We start from the raw sequence: 27,922 nt of genomic DNA, 5'->3' as shown, positions 1-27,922 counted from the left end.
AGACAGATGACGTTACCATAGAAACTAATACACTGCAACATTGTAGATGTAGGGCAACAATCATTTACATGTCCTGCTTTCATACTAGCCCCTTCGTAAGGGAGTGAAAAAAATGCTGCCGTTTCATTACATCACACTTTCATTTGTTATAATGTATTATGTCTAATGTAAACTGAACTGCTTTATCATCTTTGGAATACAAAGAAAAGTTCCTAACTTTGTCTCTTAGCTAGTATTTTGTTTTCCATGAAGTCCCAACTAATGAACAAACATAGACTAGAACAAAAGTTTTCACATTATTCGTGACATTTACATACAAGTCCATCAGTGTTACGTGCCATTAAGTATATAGTGTATAATAATATGTTATGCGTCGCGGGAAAGTTTTCCACAAACTGTACATTCTATAGATTTTACATGTATGCTGCAATATGAGACAAATAGCATCAGCATTACACGTACTTTACAATACATGCATGTCCAATTGGAGACTTCGGTACTGATGTGTGGAGTACTCTGACATTCTTGGGAATCTAAAGACTAGACTTATGCCTGGACCTTGCCTGATGTATTGAGAAAAGTTCATGGGAGATGATCATGTCTAGCAGAGTCAGGTGTGCTATCAATCTGTATAGCCAGGTGGACTGTGTCCCTCCCTGGGGATGTGACCATGGTACATGTAGCCTGGTGGACATTTGTCAAGTGGTATTTTGTCAGGTGTCTAAGGAGAATCTGATACCCTTGTCGCTCTACCTGTAGGAATAAAGCCTGATTGATGAGGTTTTTATGAGATTTGATTGACTGGGGAATTCACCGAATCACTTACTCTTATCCGGCAGTCATTTAGTCATTTTTGCCAGAAATATGAGAGGTGTTAGAAGTAAAAAAGGTGTTGTGGCGGAATAGTAAATCACTGCTTGTGAAAAAAAAGAGAGAAGGAAAAAAACACTGAAGAAGAAATAAATAGGCACTAAATACCACAGTTACTATAGTGGGTATACAGTTGTATGTCATATTGTATTGCAATAAATGTACTTAAGTATGTTTATATGTGTACACTACTCAAGCCTAACTCAGGTGATTAGAGCTCAGGCTCACAGAGACTACCTGACCTCTGACCTACGAGGTGGCGAGTTCAAATCCAGCTTTTGCTCCACTAGTTGCGGCCTTATAGTCAGGATGTAAGTCATGTAGGTGTATGTACCTGGCAAAGGACAGAGGTTTACCCCAGACACTGTCGTTTTCCTCCACCCATGAAGCAAATGTAGAGCCTAAGTGAAGAATTAATTTGTACATAATTTGTTAAGCTCATACAATACACAAGCAAACTGATTGCATGATTATGGTCATGCGGTCTACCAATTCCAAAACCTTAATTCTAGCCTGTATCTGGTCATACTTATGACTTAAGCCTCGGAGGTTAACCCAGGTACTTGTTTCTCTGTAACTACCTTGGGGATGTAATACCCACAGTACTGGTTGCCGTGAAAGCTGCGCACACATAATGCTGCATGTGCTTTGTGAAATGGAGCCCTTGGTGTCAGTATGATACTGGGTCTGGGTGGGACTGGTATCTTCAACATTGTTTTGCAGTGAGGCAGTGCACTGTTACAATTCATTTTTGAAGTAATATGAAAGTTTGTCTAATATTCTAGTTCAAATTGTGTAGTACATGTACAGTTTCTTCTGAGCTGTCCATCAATTAGTAGTACATTAAGCACTAATGAACCATTAGTCGACTGACATTTATATACCAGTACACGCAGTAAGGCCAGTAGATTCCTCCCCTAAAATCATTGGTACAAATTGGCTGACCTTAATTGAACAATATCTCTCGTATGTATGAAATGACATCTATTTAATTGTCTTTTTTCCCCAAGAACAAAAGGCCCCTTTGAACTCTGGCTCAATTAATTATTCGTGTGGTATGTATAAATTGTACATTAAATCAGACGAGGAAAAGCATTGCTTATGCATCTGGAAATTCTTTAATATGGTGAGAAGAGATGAACTTACAGAGTTGAAGGTTAATAGTTACCTGACCTTGTGAGGATTTTACCCGAGGGAGAATGTAATACCTGGATTTATCACAAGTGTCAGTCAGCTGAAGTGTATGTTGTTGGCTGTAATCACTCAGCTGTTGCATTTCTCATTATCCAGCACTTTTTATTGTGTCCTCATTTGATTTCTTGAAAAAAAAATTATTAAAAATAGAAACAAAGGTATTTGCAGGTCCATCAATGTCTTCAAAAGTTCATTGTCTGTTTTTCTAGCCTGTACAAACTTCATTTTGACTGTAATGATATTGCACGTGCATCTGTAACTTTACGTTGGTACACAACTTTACAAATCTAAATACGCATCAAATATCAAAAAATATATTACAGAGGATGTGAAGGAGAAAAATTAACCTTTTTATGTAAAGTTGTCCTAGAGAATTTATCGTTTGATAAATAGACATTTCATTATTACTGGATATATCATGACTGATAGGCTATTGTTTTTAGTAGTCTTATTGTGTTTAGCTGGTAAGTTTTTGTAATTAACCATCTGATAATAGATTGTTATCCCATCACTCAAGGTTAGTGAAAACATGTATACATTGTGTATATGCATACGTTGTGGATGAAAATGACCTTTAGTTAATGAAACGAGACAATGATGATGTGGTATTAAACTCTGAGGATCTATAGATATTATTTTGTGATTTATGTGACATTTGAATTTGAAAATTAACATTTTTGTTATTCTGAATTCAAAATTATTCTCTTCATACGGATACTTTTTTTGTCTTTCTGGAATGACTGTAATATCATGCGAATATCCACATTTCTATCCTGGAATGTTTATCTGATTTTTATATTTCATACCTGAAATTCCTTCACATTACTCAATGCTCGTTATTGTTATTTTCTTCATGAGTTGGTAATTAAATATGTACATTTATGTATAAAAGAAATACACAAATTCCTGAAATAGTGCAAACGTAGTGAAGAAAATTGAGTTTAATATGCTTGACTTGTTTTATGCCAGTATTAATCTCAAGACATGAGTTATATAATGAGACAACTGCTTGTGTTTCTTTTCTTTGGCATGATGGCTGAACACGCCACATGAACAGGTATTGTGTAATTCCTAATTAAGCAGAATCAGGTGCTCAGAGCTGCACCTCAGGTAACACAGGTGTAATTAGCGGAAAAACTAGCAGGGAATTTATAATTAAACTTGTCTGGTTCAGAACTTATACACAAATAGTTTCAAGGTTTGTTTTGTGATAATTTACGAATTTATCAAGAAGACTGAGTACCTGTAAAATTTAGGTAATATATGCTGGACACAAACAACTTTGAGGTTTTTGTGCGGGTAAATAGGGCATTGCATGAGGGAAAGTTCATATATCACCTTGTGGCCTTTAACAAGTCAACAACATCTTTTGATGACAAATATGAGGTTGAGTGACATCAAATTAACAGGGATGCAGCGGTTTCCTGCATTCCCACACTTTATGAGCACATATACAGTTATCCTCTGATATTGTATGGTACAGGTACCAGAGGCTATACGTTATTGTATAGTACAGGTACCAGAGGCTATGTGTTATTGTATAGTACAGGTACCAGAGGCTATATGTTATTGTACAGTACAGTCACCAGAGGCTATATGTTATTGTATAGTACAGGTACCAGAGGCTATATGTTATTGTATAGTACAGGTACCAGAGGCTATATGTTATTGTATAGTACAGGTACCAGAGGCTATATGTTATTGTGTAGTACAGGTACCAGAGGCTATATGTTATTGTATAGTACAGGCACCAGAGGCTATATGTTATTGTGTAGTACAGGCACCAGAGGCTATATGTTATTGTATAGTACAGGCACCAGAGGCTATATGTTATTGTGTAGTACAGGTACCAGAGGCTATATGTTATTGTATAGTACAGGCACCAGAGGCTATATGTTATTGTGTAGTACAGGTACCAGAGGCTGTTTGTTATTGTGTAGTACAGGCACCAGAGGCTGTATGTTATTGTGTAGTACAGGCAGCAGAGGCTATATGTTATTGTATAGTACAGGTACCAGAGGCTATATGTTATTGTATAGTACAGGTACCAGAGGCTATATGTTATTGTATAGTACAGGTGCCAACTGGCTATACGTTATTGTATAGTACAGGTGCCAGAGGCTGTATGTTATTGTGTAGTACAGGCAGCAGAGGCTATATGTTATTGTATAGTACAGGTACCAGAGGCTATATGTTATTGTATAGTACAGGTACCAGAGGCTATATGTTATTGTATAGTACAGGTGCCAACTGGCTATACGTTATTGTATAGTACAGGTGCCAGAGGCTATATGTTGTTGTGTAGTACAGGTACCAGAGGCTATATGTTATTGTATAGTACAGGTACCAGAGGCTATATGTTATTGTTTAGTACAGGCACCAGAGGCTATATGTTTATTGTATAGTACAGGTACCAGAGGCTATGTGTTATTGTACAGTACAGGTACCAGAGGCTATATGTTATTGTACAGTACAGTCACCAGAGGCTATATGTTATTGTGTAGTACAGGCACCAGAGGCTATATACCACTTGCTCATTCAGTATACAGGTGGTTGAAATCATTACCGGTACAGTATACATGGATGTATACCAGAGCAGTGTAGTCATCTTTATTTTTTAAACCTGCATGAGACATTTGGGCTTGAAATAATTTTTATGTTGTTGTGTAGTTTTTGAGTGATTCATTCATTGTACGTGACTGAATGCACTAGGTTAATTCTTCTAATTTTTAGGGCAGATATTAGTAGTCTTGAAAGCAAAGAATTGCATTTCTTTCCCAGTTTCTAGGAAAAGCAAACGTACATGTAAGAATATGTTTTTGTTTAGAAGGACTAACCATATGGGGAAAGAAAGAGAAAATAAATATTCCTTCTACAATTACATGTATATTGGCTAAAAAGGGTAGACCAGGTGTCCCAAAGATTAGAAGAATTGGGCAATCGAATACCTAAAAAATTTGTTGCAAATGAGCACTAAACATACAGCTATATATCTGTTAACTAATTTTCTTTATTGCGTATTTAGGAGTAATGTTGGAATAATTTATTTATTTATTTGGTTGGTGTTTTACACAGTACTCTAGAATATTTCACTTATACATGTACGATGGGGTCAGCATTATGGTGGGTGGAAACTGGGAAGAGCCCAAGGAAAACCCACAACCATCAGCAACATTAATGTTGGAATAAATTGTCAGAGGTAAGAGTGTTTCACACACATTTTTATATTGTATGTAGTATTGTAAAACATAGATATGTATAAATTACATAAAAAATTAAAAACAATAAAATATCATTAAATTATGTAAGATATGTGTTGATGTTGTTGTCATGTGTTGTATAGTTGTACACTAATTCCTCGACCTTTTCACATATAAGGATAACTTCCACTGGAATTTATGCACCTTTCTCATTTGATTTTGAAGACAAAACTACCTTGGTTCAGGTTGGGCTGGCCAGTTTCAGGGATTTTATTAGTCTAGCCAGAATAAGGATTAAGCTTTGATCAAGCTCAGCATGCTTGATCACCGGGCGTACGTGGGAAGGTCTGTCAGCAACCTGCGGATGGTCGTGGGTTTCCCCCGGATTGTGCCCGGTTTCCACCCACCATAATGCTAGCCGCGGATGTATAAGTGAAATATTCTTGTGTAAAACACCAATCAAATAAATAAATAAAAAATAAATAAATCAGTATGCTTGAAAGACAGATTTCAATGGTTGAAGAATTATAGTACTGTAAGTAGTGTTAACATTGTTAATTCACAGCGTTATCAATTTATGATGAAAAAACCTTAATGTACGTCATATAATATCTTGTATTAATCACACTGTAATTCACAGTCAAAGGACAGCCAACAGACAAAAAACTTTACTAACTACCTCAATGTACTTGTAAAAATAGCTCTCTAATTTCCTGTTTACCAGGCCTTTTTTGTTGGTTTGTTCATTAGGTAGTATAAACTTTAATAGCCAACAAATATAGCTCCTAGTAGCTTTGGTTAAATTGTTGTTGTTGTTTTTTTTAACTCTCTATATGGTTCAGCCAGATATTTGTGGTAAAACTGTACCACATATATACACTACAGGTATTTGTGGTCATACTTGGAGACTTAGTTACATGCCAGTGACTCCTGACTTACATTCCCTGACACATTAGACCTAAATAGGTGTAGTGGCGGGAAGTCACAAAGTAGTACATGTCTTACTATACTTTAGCATGTACAAATGAGGACATGCAGTTATTTTAAGTCATAGGAAAGAGGAAAGCAGAAATAACACATTGTGCCAGTTGTTGTTTTTTTGTGGGGTGACTACATGAGAATTGAACAGCTGGCAAGTCCACATGGAGTGAGGTTGGCCTAATAGTGTGGGAAGGTGCTTCCTGAAGAGACTTCTGGGTTTATGTGCTGTACAGTGCCCTGATTCAATTCTGTGTGGGTTTATTCTGGAATGATGCACACTGCAAGTTCCTTTTACTTGTTCATATGGATTCTTTCATATTTGATTTTGAGCATATAGTATGTTTATAGTCGTGCAGAAATTTTCGTACATTTTTTCTTGAACTCTTGTCGAAAATTGGAACTGCCTATTTCTAGCTTACAAAGTTGTGTTACAGTTGGCAAAACTGCTTTGCATTGAAACATGTTGTAGGCCAACTTTAGGTTGATTTTCTCAGTCGGTTGCAGTGTTAATGTCATTCATCACATTAAGTTCGTCTGCATAGCCAGTTACATGTGGATCGCTGCTTGTGGAGTACAAAACATGACATTCCATTGTCAATACACCTTTGGGAAGAAGCCAGTGGCAATACAGATCTACTGTATATTACCAAGGGTGTCTTTGAACATCAATGATATATTGACGTATTTGCAATTGTTGGTTGCCGGACACAGCGTTGTGCACAGATGGTGCATTTGTTCTGCAGATCCTGCCCTTGATGCGAGCAAGTAGCCTCTCTCTGTATCCAGGGTCGTGTAGCATTTTGTCATGTTTATATACATGCAATATAAATATATACATTACACACATCAGTTACCAGATGACATCTACATTCTCATGTCCAACCAAGTGGAAATGGAGGACATTTTTGAATCTATCGGGATAACATTCCATATGTGACCATGTTACGCCACGTTCCCGTCGTTAAGGCAGAAAAGTAAGCTAATAGATATCAGCTTCAGCTTGGGTGTGTTTGAGCTGAGGAATCCAGTCACTGTGCCAGTAGGCCGGGCAAAGAAATTAGCTGCTAAAAACATTAGGCTGCTAGTCTGGAAACTCCCATGTTCAGGATTGTTACTGTATTTTGGGACTGGAGAGACTAATATGCTGTGTACTCATGTGCTGACTGAGAAATTAGTGCACCGTGGGACTTAGTTTGTGACAGCTCTTCTGAAATATAGTACATTATACATGTACAACTCCCAGCTGACTGGAACACATACATGTTGCAGTGCAAGCACAAATGAGGATTGTCATGCATTACATACTGCATGTACATACTGTCAGAAGTGGTGTAATATAGCGAAATCTTTGTCAGAGGAGCAGAATATTGAGGATTAACAGATATCTGTTCTATCAGTGGACGTGGATAGGGAATGCGGAGCGAGATCAATACCTGATCAGCTCTGTTACCGTGGAAACCATCATACCCCTGGTGCCCGCCCTCAGCTGCCTTCATTCATAACCCTGAGTCTCTAGTGCCAGGCTGGTATGCAAATAGTCAGTCCAGGGAGAGAAGTGAGTGTACAACCCTTGTAACTGACAGGAATCCACGTTTGTATCCAACATGGAGGTCGTAATGCCGGCATACAGCATGGAGAGGTGAGAGCTTGTACGGTGATCATGAACAGTTGTTACCGCTAGAGAGTAGGGTATATGTTGGCTTTTCTATATGAGTTTGTGTATATATACACAGGTATAGATGTTTAAGCCTTTAGCACCATCTGTCAGTTGGGTGTTTGCTGGTATAAAGACCAAGGTTAAACCAATTAACTGAGAGTTGAAACATATGCGTTGTTATATATAGATCAGCGTATACTGTAGGTCTACATGTAAATATGATGGTTAAGATTTAGTAATCAGTAATAGGGAGCATATATTCACAAGTTACTGTATGTATGTATGTAATTATATGTATATTTATATATATATATATTTATATGTATGTTTGTAATTAAGTCATGGCTGTGTTCTATGCCATCAGTCGTGCATGTACATGTATTGGATGTTGCGTATGATATTGATGTGTATACACAGGTCTGGTCTGTTCTGTTCTCATCTTACAAACAAGAGTTTGAACTCATGGATGAAGCCAAGGATCCATACATATGGGTTACATGTGCTGTTACATTCCCCTGTACACAGTTCATAATGGGTACCACAAGACCATTCTGTGTCGGAGCTACAGAATTGTACATTTACATTGCACTTGCCTCTGAAGCTGTTAAAAGCTTGTACAGGACAAATCCTTATATCCCCAATACCTAATATAAGCATATGTTTTAATTCAGACAATTATTTTGCCATGTTGATGTACAGGGAATGAAACCTTCAGTACAGGTGTTTAAATGCATTGATTATCATTAAAGCATATATGATACCAAATTCCAAGTCCTAATAACAACAATATACAATATTAAAGTTTCGTTATGTGTCATAAATGTTATTATATTTAAGTATTTTAATTATAATAAGTCGTCAATTAACTATATTTAGTTGATTTGTGCAATGCTGCAGCTGTTACAAGAATTGAACCTTGATCGATTACATTGTGAAGGTCAAACTGATGATCAAAGGACATTGTACCACAAACAGGTGTACAGGTCTTTACATGTTATGACAAACATCTGGAGATATATGACCACTGTCTATAGTCGTGTATGTCTTGTAGGCATACTGGTGCAATTTGTCAAAGTAGACGGTCTAATGACAATTTATCCACATCCATCCCAAGCATTATGTCCCATGAGGCACTAAAAAGACACATTACGGCCAATATGGTTACAGTGAAGTTGTCCCCTGATAAATCCATAGGTGTGAAGACCTGGGTCATGAGAGTGAGTTGTTGATAGAAAACATGCTGCAAAATGCATGTGTATTCCATACATGCCTTCTCAGATTGACTGATTTGTAATGCAGTTTCTTTGTCAGTCGGGTCATAACATGAACATTATTGGGCATATATAAAACATATGATGTAAACGTGTGGAACTTGTGCACGCATTACAGTTACATCCAGTAACAAATATTCATGATGCATGGACTTTGTTCATGAGACTTTCTTATCATGCTGTCAGTCTGGAAGTCTCTGGTCTTGCCTTTGATATCTCTTTGGTTAATACAGTGTTGCTTGCAGTTTGTGAACTTTTCTGACTGTGATGTATTTTATTTTTTGGGGATTGATTGAAGCCTTTGTTTTGTTCTTGCGTGTTATTTTCATTTGTTTGATTTTATGTACACCTCCTACTTATATAACCTTACAAAAAAGTGGTGAAACCTGAACAGTATATATACAAGTTTGTTTCAGTTCTGATTTTTCTTGCTCTGTAAATTAGGCAGAGTGTGGTTACCCTGGTATTATAGTTTGGTTACCCCGGTGTTGCAGATTGGTTACCCCAGGATTGCTGTTTGGTATAATTACCTTTGTCCTTATAACCTAAGGTGAGTCTGGGACCAGGTATATGTATGGCTTACCTGGATGAGACTATCACAGCCTGTGCATGCCACACCACTCTACAATACAGCTTTATCTCCACAGATCAATACTTAGCCCTAACAGAGATCTCAGCACCTCTGAGTCATGAACCCATCATATAGGAGATCTTACCTCATTTGCATAATAAACACATGTATTGACCACGTTGTACTCTGGCTGCTGGATGAAGTGTGTGTTCGGCAGAGCATATCCAGTGTGATAACGTGTATAACACAGCTAGAGGAATAGAATTGTACATGCATCTATATGCGTGTTCAGGTTTGGTCAACCACGCAGGGATGTGTTATTATCAGTCAATTTGGTAATTTGAGCATTAACAGCCCCATGTGTTGTGTAAAACTGTTGTTAATTATAACAGAATAATGGTTTGTATTTGCGTTACCGTGGACAGCTGGTCTTGCAGTATGTCATTCATGTTACACAGTAAATCTGTGTTAACTTGTACATGCAATTTCCAATCAAAATCAAATTTTCTCCTTGATTAGGCCTGTTGCATTAGATTTCTTGTTGCCCATCACTGCCTGCATGTTATTTCCCACAAACATAACTCATGTCATTTCTTGGCCAGATGTTGTCACAAAAGGTAACATCAGAAATTAATGATAATGAAAATTGTCTGACTGCACACGTCAGTTTTCCACTGGCAAAATATTCAGACGGGAAGAGAGTATAATCATGTGCCTTTAGCCTTACTCAATTGATCCCAGTCAACAATACGATTTGTCATGAAATGATGTCATTGTATTCAAGCAAATTTCTTTCATAATTAGTATGTTAGTCAACTACGTGTTCAAATAAAGAGATTTCACACATGCGTGTACAGTATGCACCATTTTAAATGAAAATTTTCTTCTTGATTACCTGAATTAAATGAGGTCCTGACCAAAATGACAAGATGACATGCAATGATAAGTAATCATTGTTAACAATCATTATTGTATAATTATGTGAACAAATAGAATTCGTTCATATGAGATTACAAGCTTCTGAGGTATTTCAAATCTTATTTGAATGTTATATTGAGACCTACATATAAGAGTATGTATCAGCAAGTTTATAGGAATCTCCATGTCATGAAAAGTCTAATATTGTATTCATGGCAGCTAGGAAATGTGTGGTGATCATGCCCTGTAAAAAATGTACAAAAAAATTCCCACCAGTGTTATGTTTGCAGGTGTAATTAAACATTAATTAAACATTTTAAAATGTTTTCTAAATGTTTTCCAGTACTATTAATTTAGCTTTAAAAATGTGATTGTCGGACCTTGCATGAAAAAAAACTTGTCCTTGATATGTTTCATATAGTGTTTTGATTCATGCTATGTTTGGTTCTGTTGTTTATTACATTGTATATGAGTGTTTTGTTAACTACTAGGTCTAGGTTGCGCCTTAATATTAATATTTTTACCAGACATTATCAATTTTATTAAATAATTAGTTTATTTCAGTGAGATTTTCTTTTTATATTAGCTGTTAACCCAATTGTTTTATTGTCATCAGACCTGGAAATAGTGCATGATAATGCAGTTTGATGATACTGGGCACTAGAAACTATCTTGTTACCAGATATCTAGTGAGGACTGATAAACTTGTCAATTTCCTCCCAGACCATACATAATGTTATCTTTATATACAGGAATTAAAAGCTTGAGCATATCCCTGTTTTTGTAGACTAGCAGGTATATAGTTTGCCTGACCCCATGGAACTTTACAGTGTGAGAAGTTCTGTATCCAGTACAAGCTAGGTTAAACTTCAGCCAAGGGAGGGAGCTATCAAATATTTGACACTCCCCTGGGGGTAGGTTTGCATTTGAGTTGAAGGTTTTAAATGTGTATAGTTTATGCTTGCCCCCTGTCTGGGTGGACTTGTAGCCTTGTTTGACTGTGATATAGAAAAGACCCTAACTGATTTCTTCTCAGGCCTTTCACAGGTGTACTGTTTCACCTAAAGTTTAGCATTTTTTGAGGAACTCATTTTGCCTGATTCTGATCAATTCAGCTAATTCTATGGCTAGTTAGGATTTTTTTTTTGTGAAGTTTGATGTGTTTCTTTTCAGAAGAAATTTAGTGTTGGTATAAGGAATATGATTTTCACGCTGAGAGCGCACTATTTTTATTCTAAACTTGACTCAGGTACTCAGCAAGCTGTTTATAATAGTGGGATATGTGATTGCATTTGATAAGTCATGTTATGCAAACATTGTAGAGTGTGATAATCCAGCGTTGGAGGCGTCCAGGCAGGAGTGATCGGTGGGTTAAGTTGTCAGTTTACTGGTGTGAGGGAGTGACGCATCTCACCCCAAATTTATTACCTGGCTTGAGCCACTTTTTGTTGGAGAAAATCAGTAGCCGTTACTTCTGGAGACTTGTGTGTGCGTCTGTGTTTTTAAGTTATACACAGAAGACCTATGAATAGCCCTCTGAAGTGACACAGGCAACAATAAAGCCTCTGAGTCCAGGATTAAAAGCTGCGAGAGAAAGGCTTTGCTTTGATCCACAAGAATTTGAACTGATATGCGAGATGTGGCTTCTGTCTGTTTGAAGTACCAAGAAGCCACTAACTGTCGCTCTTTACTTTTAACCCATTTATTTTCCAATGAGCTTCTTTAGTTCGGCTTACTGTATCTGGGCATGTGCCTATAATGAAAACTGTGCACTAGGTAATAAAGTTAATATCCTAATGCATACTGACATTTAATTTAGGTGTTTTATTACAAATGGAACCTTCTCACCAGTAAATACAAGATTTAGCCCAGTGTAGAGATACCTTTCTCACCAGTAAATACAAGATTAAGCCCAGTGTAGAGATACCTTTCTCACCAGTAAATACAAGATTTAGCCCAGTGTAGAGATACCTTTCTCACCAGTAAATACAAGATTTAGCCCAGTGTAGAGATACCTTTCTCACCAGTAAATACAAGATTTAGCCCAGTGTAGAGATACCTTTCTCACCAGTAAATACAAGAGTTAGCCCAGTGTAGAGATACCTTTCTCACCAGTAAATACAAGATTTAGCCCAGTGTAGAGATACCTTTCTCACCAGTAAATACAAGATTTAGCCCAGTGTAGAGATACCTTTCTCACCAGTATATACAAGATTTAGCCCAGTGTAGAGATACCTTTCTCACCAGTAAATACAAGATTTAGCCCAGTGTAGAGATACCTTTCTCACCAGTAAATACAAGATTTAGCCCAGTGTAGAGATACCTTTCTCACCAGTAAATACAAGATTTAGCCCAGTGTAGAGATACCTTTCTCACCAGTAAATACAAGAGTTAGCCCAGTGTAGAGATACCTTTCTCACCAGTAAATACAAGATTTAGCCCAGTGTAGAGATACCTTTCTCACCAGTAAATACAAGATTTAGCCCAGTGTAGAGATACCTTTCTCACCAGCTTTTGGGTACATAGTCTGACGATCACTCTCTTTTGTTTAGTCTTTACTGCAATGTCTAACGCAATGGGCTAACTGACATGCACACGGGCAATGTCAAGAAAATAATTGGAATGGTTAATTGTATTAATTGTAGAGTATAGGAATTGTGTTTGGAAAATGTATCAGTCAACAGGTAACCTATAGGTAAGCAAAAGTCAACATTTGTTTGATTTGATGAACAGTTTGTTTACTACTGTTCGATTTGGTTTGTTATATTATATATGCTGCAGTAGTAAACAAGCCCCACCCTGTATAGTACAGGGTATTGTTCATACATTACAAAGCATGGGACCTGTAATGTTGCATTCATAACCCTCTACATGTGTTTATTGTTGAGATGGTGGGAGTTGGCTGACAGGAGTTAACTATCCCTCATTGTTCAAGTTTAGATTTTATCTGTGATATGATAGATAATTGAATAAAAACCACATATAGAAACTGGCCAGCATGTCACAGGTGGACGTCACCAGCCCACCACCAGTCTCTGAGTGCCACTCTCACCCCAGATTTTCTCACCTGGTTGACCTGGTAACTCGGGCTGATTTATTATCCCACGACAGCACTTCACCTGTGCTCAAGGAGAAAACGATGAAATAAGTAGGACGATTGAATGCATTATGAGGTTTAACTGTTTTGTGAGATGTTAAATGGAGTATCTGTGGGTGTCCTTACTGACCTATATACCTGTACCTGGACAATAACCCCCGTGACGACTAGACAGGCTACCCCCAGGCGCTTCTGGTCATTTTCACCTGAAAATCTCGATCAAACTCTCGTTGTAATGCACAGCAGTTTATTTTGGTGTAAACTGTTAATTTTAGGGTGTTAGAATTCACCTCCTGCCTTTCAGTGTGATAGATACATTCAGATGAGTGAATTTGAATTGACTGATAAGCGAGAAAAAAATTTTATCATCACAGTGTATTTATGTGTATGAATTTTGATTTATAGGCTGTGTTATAAAGGTTCAAATGGAAAGGACACACCCATAGAAACATGTGTACTCTACATTATAGCTATCTAACTTCCATACATGGGGGATTACTCCACTGAAGTCTCAAACAGCTTCACACTGTCTTTTTAAGACACATTAAAAGAAATAAAATATTTATTATCGATTTGTACTGAAAGCCCTAGCTCTAAATCACCACCTAATATCGGTGCATTTACAGGTGAAAAGATGGCCATGATTTTTACTCTTTTCACCTACCATCTGTACTAATACTGGCTTTACCCCCCAGAGCGGGACTACTAATCGCCTGTTATTAGTTCAGCCAGGTGTAATCTTACCTTTGGTCTGTTAACTGACAGCAGTCATGTTGCCTTACATAAGATCCAGTCCTCAGGTAAGTGGACTGATTACAGATTTATCTGTGGTTACAAGTAAGTATCAAATATTGTGAACATCAGCTTTTCTCATTTTTGAGTTAGTGCCCAGTTACTGAAGAGAGTATAAGTAATGCTTGCCCAGTCATTATTGTTATTTTATGAAGAACCAAATGTGCCGAAAAATGATTGTGATTCTATGTTGATTAACAAGTGGATATTTATAAATGTTTATAAACGAGGAACTTAAGGCAAGTTTGCTCACTTCAATTTACAATCAGAAATGACAATCCTGAAAGAATGAGTGAGTAAAACCTTTATGTGAAGAATTAAGGTACCTATCTCAAAATGTTGTTTGCTTTTCTCAAAGGCCTTCTGTTACAATACTGTATTTCCCATGAAATGAAGCATTTTTTAAATGGCACATTTTATTTGATTCTGATCTATTCATAGGGAAACTTAAAAGTTTTTTAATGAAGTTTGATGGCTTAAAAACTATAATTTTAAGGCCTTCAATTATGTGCTTCTTAAAGTATGTACATTTTGACATGCACAAGCTTAAGATAAAATACAATATATACGGCAGGGGCATGAACAAATATAGTCAGTGTATACAGTTATATTTTTAAAACGTGACCAACGTCAATAATACATCAGGTGATATGATTGTAAAAAAATATGTATATACGCCATAAAGCATGCTAGTTAAAAACGAAATGAGTATTGGTGCTGTTTTGACTGTGTGACAGCATCTATTACCAAACTGCCATTATCAGTAGTATATCTTGCGAAGTAGATGTACATGTGTTTACCTGAAAGTGGGTGCTGGTCCTACAACTTTGCAGGTGTACGATTAGATTACAGCTGTCCTTTCTGTCAGATATGCACTTTGGTCTCTTGATCCATCGACCAAGTCAGTCCGACGTCATGACATATTCGGTTGATTTGATACAACAGCTACAGGTCAATGTTACTGTCACATGTACACGTGCATTCACCGTGAACGAAGCATACATGATCCAAGATGTTATATGTAAAGGTCTGGTTTCCATGTCATGAAAGTTTCATTTTTGGCATGTTACACTTTTTTGAAATGTTACACAGCGTTCTATTCGTTATCTCTTTCATGTTTCCCATGACAGTCTTAAATGTTCACAACAGGTGAGAATTATTCAGACTGAACCATTGGACCATATAATACATGTAAATATGTATGTAGTACATCTGTAGTATGTTGACAGAGCAATATTGGTAGATAGATATAAATCCATGCCAGTGTTTGCTCATCCAGGGCAAGTGGTACATTGTCTGTCTGTGTGTTTGTCTGTTTGTCTGTGTGGTTTGGTCTGTCATCAGGTAAGGCTAGCTAAGACACAGCACAGGTATGCACTGGGTGTGTTTACCTGGCCTGGCTGAGGAGAACAATCATTACATCTTATTGTTTATAAGACATGTGGGGAAGGTGGGTAAATTGGATTGCACCCGTCTGGCTGTTTGTATGGACTGAGGGAAGTGAAGAACATCAGCTCCCTATAGAGACAGCACTGGCTGGATCAGGCAGGCAGACAAACTGGCTATTGTTCTATATGGCCCCAGTCCCTCACCCTTTACAACTCCAGGTCTATTTCTGACCAGGGGTGCACAGGTATTTTTATACCCCATCCATCGTCAGTGTGACAATCAACTTCAGCTCAGGTATTTTACTGTCTGCTGTTTGAGCAATAGGCAAGTTAACTTTTATGTGGGCAGGTCAATTAAGATCATTGTAGCTGCCTGTGATCATATGTGCATTACTGAAATTGTTGAAATCTGTTGTAGCTGATTTTAACCAGTTAACCCCCACCCCCACCCCCACCCCCACTGTCCCGAGTTGAAATTAATGAGAGGTATTCCCCTGTCTCTGAACATTTGATAAAGGGTCAACCTATCAATGCAAAACTTGTTAGACAATTTACCTTCTCCCTTTTTCAATCTCTTGAGACATGATAGAAGTCTTTAATAATTCATTTTGTACCCCCTCCCTCTGCTGTCTTGGCTTGGACTTTGCATCTCTTCCTCATCTCGACAGGGCTTCATATCTGTTCCAGTCAGATGATGATATCCTCAAAGCACTGTACACTTCTACTAAGGAGATACCTCATGAATATTCATTTCCCTTTGTACCTGTAGCCTGGTTCAGCGTATCAGGTGTCTGACTGGCAAGTGGCTGTGAGCAGCAGTTCATTGAGAACTACCGTGCTGTCACAGTCAGTACTCACCTGTCGCAGGTGAAGTCAGGTGTGTTATAGCTATGTGAACACTCATTGGGGAGAATCTTTTCTACGTCGTGATACATGTGTGACAAAAGCCTCATCATAGAGATGATTCCCAAGATTCAACACATTTTTGAATTATAAGAACTTTGATCAGAGTAACTCAAGTTTAAAGTCAGTTTTCAGCGTAGCTGTCAGACCCATGTGTATGTAGATACTAGTGTTGAAAACTGTATGGTATTAGAAAAGTGTGGTTCGGATTGCTCAGCTCAAGCTTTGCCGATGTGGAAAATGGAAAGGATAGAACAGATGGAGTACCGTTCTTATTATTTTGAGTCTGCTATGGAGGTAAGTGTGTTTTTGAAGGTTTTTGAAGGATGTAGTTAAACTTCATTCAGAGTAAAGATCTGTCAGTGTAACTGTCCAGTTTCTGTATAATATCCTTGTATGTTATGGTTCAGTGAATAGCCGATGTGACTTTGGAGTAACAATACACATGGAGCAATACTCCCGAAAACCAGTATCTGTATGAATGAAGGCGTTACTATGAAATTCTGTGTAGAACAGGTATTGGATTTCAGGTATGAAGGTTTGTCAAGTGTAATTATGCTACCTGGCAGTTGAGAATGAAAGCGTAGATCAAACATCCTCAACCTCAGAATAATTGAATGTACTTTGACAGAGATAAGATCAATATTTGCCAGGGGAAAAAAAGGCCAACTTTGAAGTGTTCTAATTTATCCACCCATCTGCATATAGAGAAAGGCTGTTGTTTCTTTTCATTTGGTTCAATACATTCAATCTGGGGCATCAAAATCTCTTTTGTAAATTTGTTAAATTCGAAAATTTCTTGGGGAACGTGCTACCGTTGCATACATTAAGTTCAAATGAGGCATTGGTTTGAGGGGGTTTATTTTCACTGAGCAAATACGACTGACTTGACTATTTCACACTCAGGTGATAGTCGGTTGACTCAGTGTACCTTTAGGGAGGTAACGAGCCGCAGGTGAATGGCCTCGTGCGGGGCTCTCTGTTCTGTTTAACCCGCACTTTTTGTCTGACCAGTGGCTAAGCCATCTTTACTCTATTTAACCTCAACATCACTCACATATTTTTGTTATCAGGTACATGTAGTACATGTAAAACAATGTTGATTTTTATCCCTGTTGAATATTATTATGACTGTGTTAAATTTTATATACACATGTGTATTCCGAACACAGAGAAACATATGAAAGTTCACAAAATATAATTAACCTGTAATTATTTTAAGCCCTATAAGTGCTGCAAGTTGTGTTTTAATTAAGATTGTAATATGTATTGTATTGGCCAGTTAGTTTACAGATCTTTGGTAAATTGTTTAATTATCATACATTTAGTGTATATAGTGAAAAAATATTCATGAAATAGACAATTGAGAGATGTTTGTCTGGCTGTAAAAGTATACAATGTCAGATACATTTATATAACCTTCCTGTTTTGTCAGTAATTTTATTTCCCTTGATAACAGCTTACCCCATGTAGCCATGACACATTTATTCCAAAATTAGAGTAGGTGCTCTGTGCTCACTTTTCTGATGTCAGATTCTAGAAACAGACGCTGCAAATCGGCAAACATTATCTGCACACAACACGCTCACTTTACACCTAGTTATTGTCCAATGAGGTCAGTGGTCTCACATTAGAAAGTTTATTTGTCACATGCTTGATGGGCTGCAGAAGTTTCTTTTAAGGACGTGCTTGGTATCCAAAACATGAAGTTTACGACAGTTATGTAAAATAAATATTCATTAGTATGTCAGAAATCACTTATCAGAAATGAAATAAACTTCCAGCATGCATTGAGAATAGATTCAGGTACAGCATCAGTTGAACTGTTCAGTAACAGTGAGCTGTAAATATACACAGTACATTGTATATACACTGTAGACATTGTTATTATTCACACCTGGCTAGTACATAAGTGAATAAGGTTTAGCTGGGTTTGTACTAGTGGCCTTCAAACAAGATTGTAAAATGCTGAAAGCTGAACATATTTTTCAAAGCTGCATTTAAAGGAGTCCTTGATATCTACTTGTAGACTATTCTAAGGTTAAGGAAGCACTTATCTGAAATAGCAGGAGTCTGAATTCCTGCATAATTTGGGGTTCCTAGCATACATTACATGTGCTACTCATAATGTAAATCAATGCAATTATGCATGTATATACATGTATCTATCAAGAGTTTGTTGTTTTTTTTTTTGTGTAATGAACCCATTGCATGCCAATTAGGTAAAATGTTAATGGATGACATTTGTTGCTTTTTTTAAGTTTTGGGTTTTTTTTCTTCATGTGAATATGAACTGTACAACTGTGTTCTTCTGTAGTGTATGTAGACATGTTACAAGTATTTAAGCCATGAGAATTTGAAGTAGATGTGTTTTGAAAACAAAGTTTCTTCATATAATTGAAGCACTGTTGAACTGCATGCTGTTCAGCAAAGAATTTCTGTAATTACCTATAACAGTGATGGACTGTTTGTTTTAGAGACAAATTCAGTGATGGTTCATCAGTATATAGAGGTGGGTTAATACCTTGTGCATGATCCTAAGAACAAGTGAATAACTTTCATCTTTGTCCTCATTTACACAAAAACAAACATCTAAGTAGATCAGCGATCTAACTGTATTCCTCAAGAGACACTTCAAAGGCCTCAAGAGTGGTATCTTGACAGAAACACCTATTTCTTTTTGTCTTGATGTTTGTTTTAACTTCTGGTGACCTTATTTTGAGAGACTATGGCTTAAAAATATAAAGAGTATGCTGAGAATGTGTCTGCTTCAAAGTGGGCAATATGGTGTAAATTAATTGAAGCGTTTTCTTTTGTATCTTATGATACGTCTGTTTTGCTTCTATCTTATAATTCTGTTTGGTAAGTGCTGTCCAGCCAATATGACAGAAAGTTTTGATTTCCTTTTAGACTGGCTTTTGTAAATTAACTAGTGAAAAACTGCCTGTTATTTACAATGTGAAGGGTCACCAGTGACAATGACCACTCCGTGGAAGGACACCACTTTTATACACACTTGTCCTCATGCATACTAAATTAGAAATTGAATATCTACTCTAGACCACAGGGAAGCTTACACCTTGTTTGTTTGTGACTGACATGACTGAAGGTTTTACCGTACACGTGGCTTTAATTTATACATTCTCTGTTCTTTGTCCTGTTTTCTTATGAGTGAAATATGCCTCGAGTTTGGAATGAGACACCATATGAATAAGTATACTTTCAGCAACAGTGAGGGATGCAGTGGATATTGTAGAAGTCAGGAGAGTTTTGACATTTGCAGGTCAATTAAGCTTGCTGTCCAAATTGTCTTATGTAGAACAAATTGTCTGCAGCCAACACATCTGTGAAGTAGAAAATCTGTTCAAAGTTCAACAGGGATCCTTTATCATAGTCGATCAATCCATGAGTATTAAAGTTGCAGGCTCGAATCCTGCTGGCTTGGCTGTGGTTCTACGTCAGAAAGGCTGCCTGATGCCTGTCCAAGGGTCGTGCTTTACTACAAGTAATCTACCCATAATCCTGACTGACCTGATTTAAATGAAATATTCTTGTGTATTGGCTCTGTTATTTTTGTCCCAGATTGGGTTAAACACCAATCAAATAAATAAATAAATAAATCATAGTCCAGACATGTCTTCAGTAACCCCTGGATAGATTGTGGAACACTGTGGACCAACTTGAATGCATTAATATACTGAGATCTTTAGCAAATTTAGGCTGTGCACATACATCTTTTGTGCGGATTATCTGAGATTGGCGTGGATATATATCCGTTTTTTTGCAGTAGACTTTGCTCTGTGTACCTGATGCGACTTCAGTGAGCGATGTAGTCCTTTGAGAAAGAAAAAAACACAACACTTCTTATTTGTATAGTAACAAAACTATGCTGTTTTATTTTCAACTAAAATATATGTAATTTCTTTCTTTTCTCTGTGTAGGTCACATTGGTCGACGGTGGGCCTTTCAAGATGGCAAACAACATTCCTGTTGTCCGGCAGATCGACAAACAGTTTTTGAGTTGCGGAATCTGTTTGGGAAGGTATATAAGTCCAAAGGTCCTACCCTGTCTCCATACGTTTTGTGAGCAGTGCCTGGCCACGTATATCCCTGCAGAAAGTTTGTCTGCAACGTGCCCAATCTGTAGACAACAGTCCATCCTGCCTATTGAGGGTGTGTCCGGCCTACAAACTAACTTCTTCATCGTCAATCTCATCGATGTTCTTGGAGAACACAAGATATGTTCGTGCTGTGAAAGTGGTCGTGTCCAGGCTTCTTTAAAGTGCGTTGAGTGCGAGGAATATTTGTGTGAGAATTGCGTGGAACCTCACAAGCAAATGGCGGAGGCACCGAACAACCATCATGTGGTCTCACTGAGCGAGCTGGCGCTCACGGAGAGTGACCACGAACCCAAACTAGTCTGTCCAAATCATGACGGGAAATCCTTCCAGTTTTACTGTGAGCCATGTGAGACGGCAGTGTGTGAAGACTGTACAGCCCTAGAGCACATTGACCACCGGACGATACTGTTAAAAGATGCGATGCAGGAGCACCGAGCGGCTTTGCTCAGTCTCATATCAGACGCTCGCTCCCAAGTCCCTGCCATCAAGGAATCCTTAGAACAGGTCAACGAAGTGTCGTCCATGTTGACCAAACGATTCAAAGACGCTGAGGGGAGGATCTGCGATGCTTTCCAGACGCTGAGCAAAATGATGGCCGAACGTAAAGCTTTACTCCTTTCCGAACTAGAGTCTGTCTACAATATGAAGCAGCAGACCCTTAAAGACCAACGAGAATCTCTTGAGGGAATTCTGTCTAAGATTAACAGTAGTTCTGAATTCACGGAGGAGACGCTGGAGCATGGCACAGACACGGAGATCCTTCTGGTAAGGAAGGAGATGGCGGAGAAACTCCAGGAGCTAGGGGCTCTACAGGTCCAGTTTCAACCAGAAGAAAACTCTAGCATTTGGTTCGACAACACTTCGCTGCACACGGCCAAAAAATGCGTGTACAACCTGGGCCATGTGCAGTCCAATAGCGCAGTTGCTTTTGAAACGACGGCCACTGGTGACGGACTTAAGACGTGTTATATCGGCCGGCCCACGGTCATCTCAATCACCACGAAGGACCGGAAAGGGGAACTAGTCAAAGTAGGCGAGGCGGCCATTACCGCTATCCTGACAGCCAGGAATGGGGATCTCATCGAACCTTATTTGTCCGACAACAAAAACGGAACTTATGATCTCACCTACGTAGTCAAAACGGAAGGCACATATCAACTTGAAATTAATCTCTATGACCAAGAAATCAAGGGCTCTCCATTCTGCATTAAAGCTTGTGCCGGCGGAGAAGAACTCGATCAACTAGGAAGTAACAAACCTCTAAAGACGGTCGCCGTGAAGCAGAAGGGAACAAAGCGACCATCAAGTTCCAGATCTCATGGTTCGAATCGCAGGAGCAATCCCATCGAAGATGACCTGAACATGAAATTAGGTCAGAAAGGTAGGAACAAAGGGGAATTCACGAATCCCCAAGGTTGTTGTGTAACTAGCACTGGAAAGGTTCTTGTCGCGGATAGTAATAACCAGTGTGTGCAGGTGTTCTCTCTGAACGGCGAGTGCAAACTTCGTTTTGGGTCACCGGGTCGCGTGGCCGGCAAGATGCAAAGGCCGACAGGAGTGGCTCTGACCATCAATGGCAATTATCTGGTGGCCGATTACGACAACAAGTGGGTCAGTGTGTTCTCCCCAGAGGGCAAGTACATAAATAAGATCGGAACAGGAAAGCTTCTGGGCCCTAAAGGCATCGCGGTGGATAAAGACGGACACATCATCGTCGTCGACAACAAAGCTAGCAGTATTTTCATTTTCCAGTCCAACGGCAAATTGATTCAGAAGTTTGGCTCAAGGGGAAACAACGAGCACCAGTTTGCTGGACCCCACTACGTGGCTGTTAACTCAAAAAATGACATCATAGTTTCGGATTTCCATAACCACTGTATTAAAGTGTTCAACCACGAGGGTAATTATATGTTCAGCTTTGGTTCCAATGGTGAAGGTAATGGTCAATTCAACGCTCCGACAGGTGTCGCTGTTGACAATTACGACAACGTTCTGGTCGCTGATTGGGGCAATTCCAGGATCCAGGTAATTACATAAGACATAAAAAATACTTTGTGAAAAAACGGTGTTTAGGACAAACTGTCTGGATTGGGCATTTTAGGGATGGTTGAAGATGTCAGTTACATGTCAACTCTTCACTCTATTGTAGTATTATGTTTTTAGTTGCATGGGGGAAGTTTCCTGGTCCTTGATGGCGGAAGTCGCGCTTTCGCATTCAGCTTCAGCTAGTTCGGTACCTGCTGTGTATCAGGAAATTTATCACACACAACTGACAAATGGCGATTGTTTACCGGGCGTTGTGATTGGCTTCCGCCATCCATGAAACTGACACTGCTCATATAATTAAAAACAAAATGTTGGGCTTTAAACACTATTGAAATATAATAAATGGGTCTTGAAGTTCTAAGTGAATATGAATCTCCGTACGTTGCAATTTTCATACAGGATTAAGTTTTGTCTGTGCTCACGCAAATCCTAAAATACGCTTAAGAGGCATCAGAATACTTATTTTACTCTTTCTGTATCATTTATAATAAATCAGACTCTGTTATTTGGTTTTCCAGGTGTTTGACAGTGGTGGTTCCTTTTTGTCCTACATCAACACAAGCGCTGAGCCGCTCTACGGACCCCAGGGGCTGTGTATAACCCCTGACGGACAGGTGCTCGTGGCAGACTCGGGCAACCACTGCATCAAATGCTACAAGTATCTTCAGTGATGTCGTCAGCGTAAAGACAATCCTGCCGATGACAGCATCCATCCCCAATGCCAGTGGGACACATGCTTGTGATTAGTGTTGTACTGTATATGTGCTAGTGCTGTGCTTGTCGTCAGTGAATCGTCTGTGGTCGTAACTAAATGATGCTTTGACGTGAAGATGTCATATAATGTGGCCTATGTGCAATATGAGAATTTAAAAATGTAAAGTCACTATACATCTGATTAGGTTATCTGAGGTCTGAATAGAGATCTACCCGTTTATGAATGTCCAGATTTCAAGTGTTGGGTATCTAAAGGCAAGTTGGAAGCCGAATGGGTGTGCAGTAATATTAACATTTGCCTTGTAATATTTCTGTACATACGGAACATTGGGCTTGTGAAAGTCAGGGCTATTTGAGGGACCTACTGTGATGTATACATTCCGGAATCGAGCGTGCTTATTCTTACCGAATTCACATTTGTTCGATTCATTTCCAGTAGAGAAAATAGAATTTCCAGTGTTCCAAAGGCTACTTGTAAGATATATGTTCTTGACCCTTCCTTCGTCATATTTGGTGTATAAATATATGAACTGTTCATCTGTCGCTAACTAGCTCGCATTGCCAACAGCATGTCTATCGTCTGTATTGGATCTAAATGTTTACACTTCATAAAACATGTGGACAGCACGTCAGCAGTGTGCGTGTTTTTATCCATTGATAGGCAGAAGTGAAGATTGCGTGATGTTTTGTGTACACCCCTTACACTACTGTGAACAAAAACCCAGCACTTGTTCAGGTGTGTGCCGTTTTTTGCCTTATCCTGCTTGCTGGTTCGTGCTGTATACGATGCTCTTTTAGGCAAACAGCATGCTTTGCACTGCATAGCTTGCACTTTTTATCTACCTCATTTAAGTTGGGCGGTTATTGGTAAACGTCACTACAATTGGAGTGCAGTAGGTTTCCGTGCGGTTCGATTCATTAAATGCGTTCTTGTGTAACTGTTGTGTCTGTTGCTGAGTGTACGCCAGACCCGTTCTGCCCTGGCCGCCTAGGGGAACACCCATATTTGGTACACCCCATTCACGCCATGGATTGTTCTGGAGCGTAATTAATGCCATGGGAAATCCCCATGCAGGACTTCCTTCCTGATGGATACCCTATCTGAATGTGCACTAGAATAAGTCTAAATTTACTGTATAATACATCAACTTGATCTGTAGTTGAGGTGTTTAGTAAAGTTTGCCAAGAAGGGATCTTAGGTTGAAAATGGTCTGCTCCGCAAGATTAGAAATATGGCAAGCTGTTTGCAATTTCAAGGGAATTATTCCCTTAGTTGTTCTACCATTGTATTCTACGATTCATGTAGTAGGGTTAAGGTAAGGGATCTTATTTTGAAAATGGTATCCTTGCCCGCAAAAGACATTCTAGCTATGTGGAATTTAAAGGGACTAATCCGTTACTTGTACTGTGCGACAGTTGTATTGTACGATATTCTTTACCCTCAGCAGGATATAGATGAGAGATCTTTGGTTGAAAATGTTATCCTTGACCGCAAAAAAACAGTGTGCAATTTCAGAGGAACGATGCCGTTAGTTGAATGACAACTGTACTTTTCGAGACACTAGCCAAATTTGTATTTGTATTTGGTGTTGGTAATGAATGCTACCATCGGGCGTTATTTCTGCTGTTTGTTTTGTTTACCCGTTGTGTAAAACTTGGCTCAACTGTTCCACTCAGAAGGTATAAGGGATGCATTAATGTGCTATAGATTATGTTTGTTGAGACCTTTGTATAGTATATTTGAAACCTTTGTATTGTTTCTTTTGCCACTACATGTGATATGTAACCAGATAAAATTTGTTAGTGTCTTGAGGTGGAACTGTCGTAGCAGGTGGTACCCTCGTTTAACAGGTGTCGTTAGTTTAAAGGCTCTGTTAAATCGGTACCTCAGAGAAATCGTCCCTTCCATTAAAGTTCACGATTATTTCCGTAAAAAGGCGGAGGAAGTCTTCCTCAATTTACCCTTTATTTCTATCTGTTTAAACATAAACGGATGTGACGGTTAATCCTTGTTTTTTGGGTATTGCAAGTACAAAGTAATTTAATAGTTCGGGCAGGGTATAAAATGCGTCAAACGTACTGAGGAAGGAAGCCGGATCCCCTAAAATAACGCTTTCCAGACACGGATCCCTAAACATACCCAGTCCCCCGAAAGTCAACCGAACCTCCCCCACCCACCTACCCTCAAACCAGATCCAGCGGCGACCTTCACACATTCGTGTAAATATCTATTGTGACAAATCTAACGCCATGCTGCTAATGTGATACGCAAAAGCTTTCTAGAGTTCAATAAAGTCCTAATTGTGTCTATGCAAGTGTGTGTTGAGTTCCTATCTATTGAACCTCTGGGTATCAAATTTCCTGCTGAGAGATCGGCGTACTTGCTGAACTCGTTGAGGGGTAAGAGTCACTGTAAGGTGCTTCTGATCACACCCTCACGTGCTTGTATGTCATTCTTACATGGATTGCTAATTAAGAAGATCCATAATGAAAATTTCATCCAGATCATGAACAAGAATTGATCAAATATACCATGCTTATATAGTTATAAGGTATCCCGCATACCACAGTTCTAAGTGAACGGAAACAATTCTTCATAGCGTAAGTCTTCACCTAGTGTCGAGGGTGCCGAGTTAGCGTGCCAGTGTGGCGCAATGACCCAGGAGCCTCCCGCCAATGCGATCGCTGTGAGTTTAAGCCGGGCTGATGCTCTGGCCGTACGTAGCAAGGTCTCTCTGCAACCTGTGGATGGTCGTGGGTTTCCTCAGGTCTCTGCCTGGTTACCCCCCACCAGAATTCTGGCCGCCGTCTTTTAAGGGAAATATGCTTGAGTACGCCGTAAAACACCAATCAACTAAATAAACAAAGAAATAAATAACCTTGAGTCGACCTGTAAACCTATAAATACTATTGTTTCAAAAGTAATTCGCAACGCGAATCGATGCATATTCCTGTGTACAACTGAATGCGACACTGGTTGAATTGAATCGCTCGATTGTTTGAGCGAAAACCTAGCCGACTCTTTGCTTTTGTGTTTACTTGTTTTGGTGTTTTCTCCGTTTTACTTTTAAAAGAAGTCAAAAGTGTTTGAATTCCAATCGCCCAGAAAAGTTTTGGCAATAGTTTCATATATTTGCGGACGTGTTTTCTTGTGGAGTGGCAAGAGGAGAAGGTATAATATAATTCGGCTATGGATCAAAGAGGAACCGTCAGTGGTAGTGAAGTACACCGCAGGTAAAAATACCTTTGTCCTCAGAATAAAGAAGATCTTTTAAAGTTACAAAATCTATGACTACACCGACATTCTGCACCTTTACTCTAGCAGAATATTCTATTCACTTATACGTTAAATTTTAATGAAGCAGACTACGTACTCGCATCGACCCACAAAGAATTAGCCTTCTTTTTAACAATCTAAGCAGTTGAATTGTGTGATTTCTGATTTACAGCGATATGGTTCAGTAAATAAATAAGCCTTAATATATCCAAGAATGAATTGCTCTTAAACGCCCTTCTCCTGGTTCAAATAGGTTCAACACGCTCCATTGGCGCTACGTAAGCCCAGTGCACAGTCGATCAGCCTTTGTGGTTAGGTTTTGATCGTCGGACTTAAATGAGATATGAACAATCTAACTGATCAAATAGTACCGTTTGTTTGAAGCAGACAATGGCATATGAGCCGAGATTCTCTATACGGAGACATGACTGCCCTTTCCACATAGGCAGTTGAGACTGTGGTGCGCGGTAACAACGTTTTTCGATATTCTCACAGGAGTAACTTCCCCTTGTTACAGAGAATTAAACTTCTGGTATGCGGTTTCGTAATCGAGAGAATAAAGCATTCAGGAACGTAAAATTCCTTCGATATTTTCATTCACTTAAATATTCCCTGTACAGATTATGACGAATTAGTGTTTCGATTCCTCTCAAGAATTTGGTGTCTTTCGTGAAGACTATTGCACAAATATTTGGATCTATGTGTCGAAACAGACATTAGTATACCAGCAGTAAACCAAAATGGACGTTCCAAGTCAATAATCGCAATTCCAATTCCTAAAACTACGTTTAGCACAAGCTATCAAAAAACTAGAAAAGTATATAAAGTGTTTCACTGCTTTAACAAGACCTTTTCGAGAGGGAATGTCACAGAGCCACATCTTATTTTTCGCATAATGACACGTGAAACTGAAGAAATGCTC

The 27,922-nt window shown here is 38.7% G+C and overlaps 1 protein-coding gene across 4 annotated transcripts in view; it reads left to right on the top strand.

The window, feature by feature from the left end:
• Nucleotides 1–26,030, top strand: part of LOC135472734 (tripartite motif-containing protein 2-like) — a 41,905-nt gene extending 15,875 nt beyond the window's left edge. For 2 of the 4 annotated variants that reach the window (XM_064752391.1, XM_064752390.1), the window contains exons 2-3: nucleotides 20,784–22,988; nucleotides 23,528–26,030. In XM_064752391.1, the coding sequence (XP_064608461.1) occupies nucleotides 20,784–22,988; nucleotides 23,528–23,680 (2,358 nt within the window). In that variant the 3' untranslated portion in view covers nucleotides 23,681–26,030. Of the gene's footprint in view, nucleotides 1–7,581; nucleotides 7,885–16,849; nucleotides 17,140–20,783; nucleotides 22,989–23,527 lie in introns of those variants that run through there. The other 2 variants (XM_064752392.1, XM_064752389.1) reach the window with 2 other exon arrangements.
• Nucleotides 26,031–27,922: the final 1,892 nt, after the last annotated feature.

Source organism: Liolophura sinensis, chromosome 8 (assembly GCF_032854445.1).
Source record: "Liolophura sinensis isolate JHLJ2023 chromosome 8, CUHK_Ljap_v2, whole genome shotgun sequence".
NCBI classification, from domain to species: Eukaryota; Metazoa; Mollusca; class Polyplacophora; order Chitonida; family Chitonidae; genus Liolophura; species Liolophura sinensis.
This window is presented reverse-complemented; position numbering and strand designations above follow the sequence as displayed.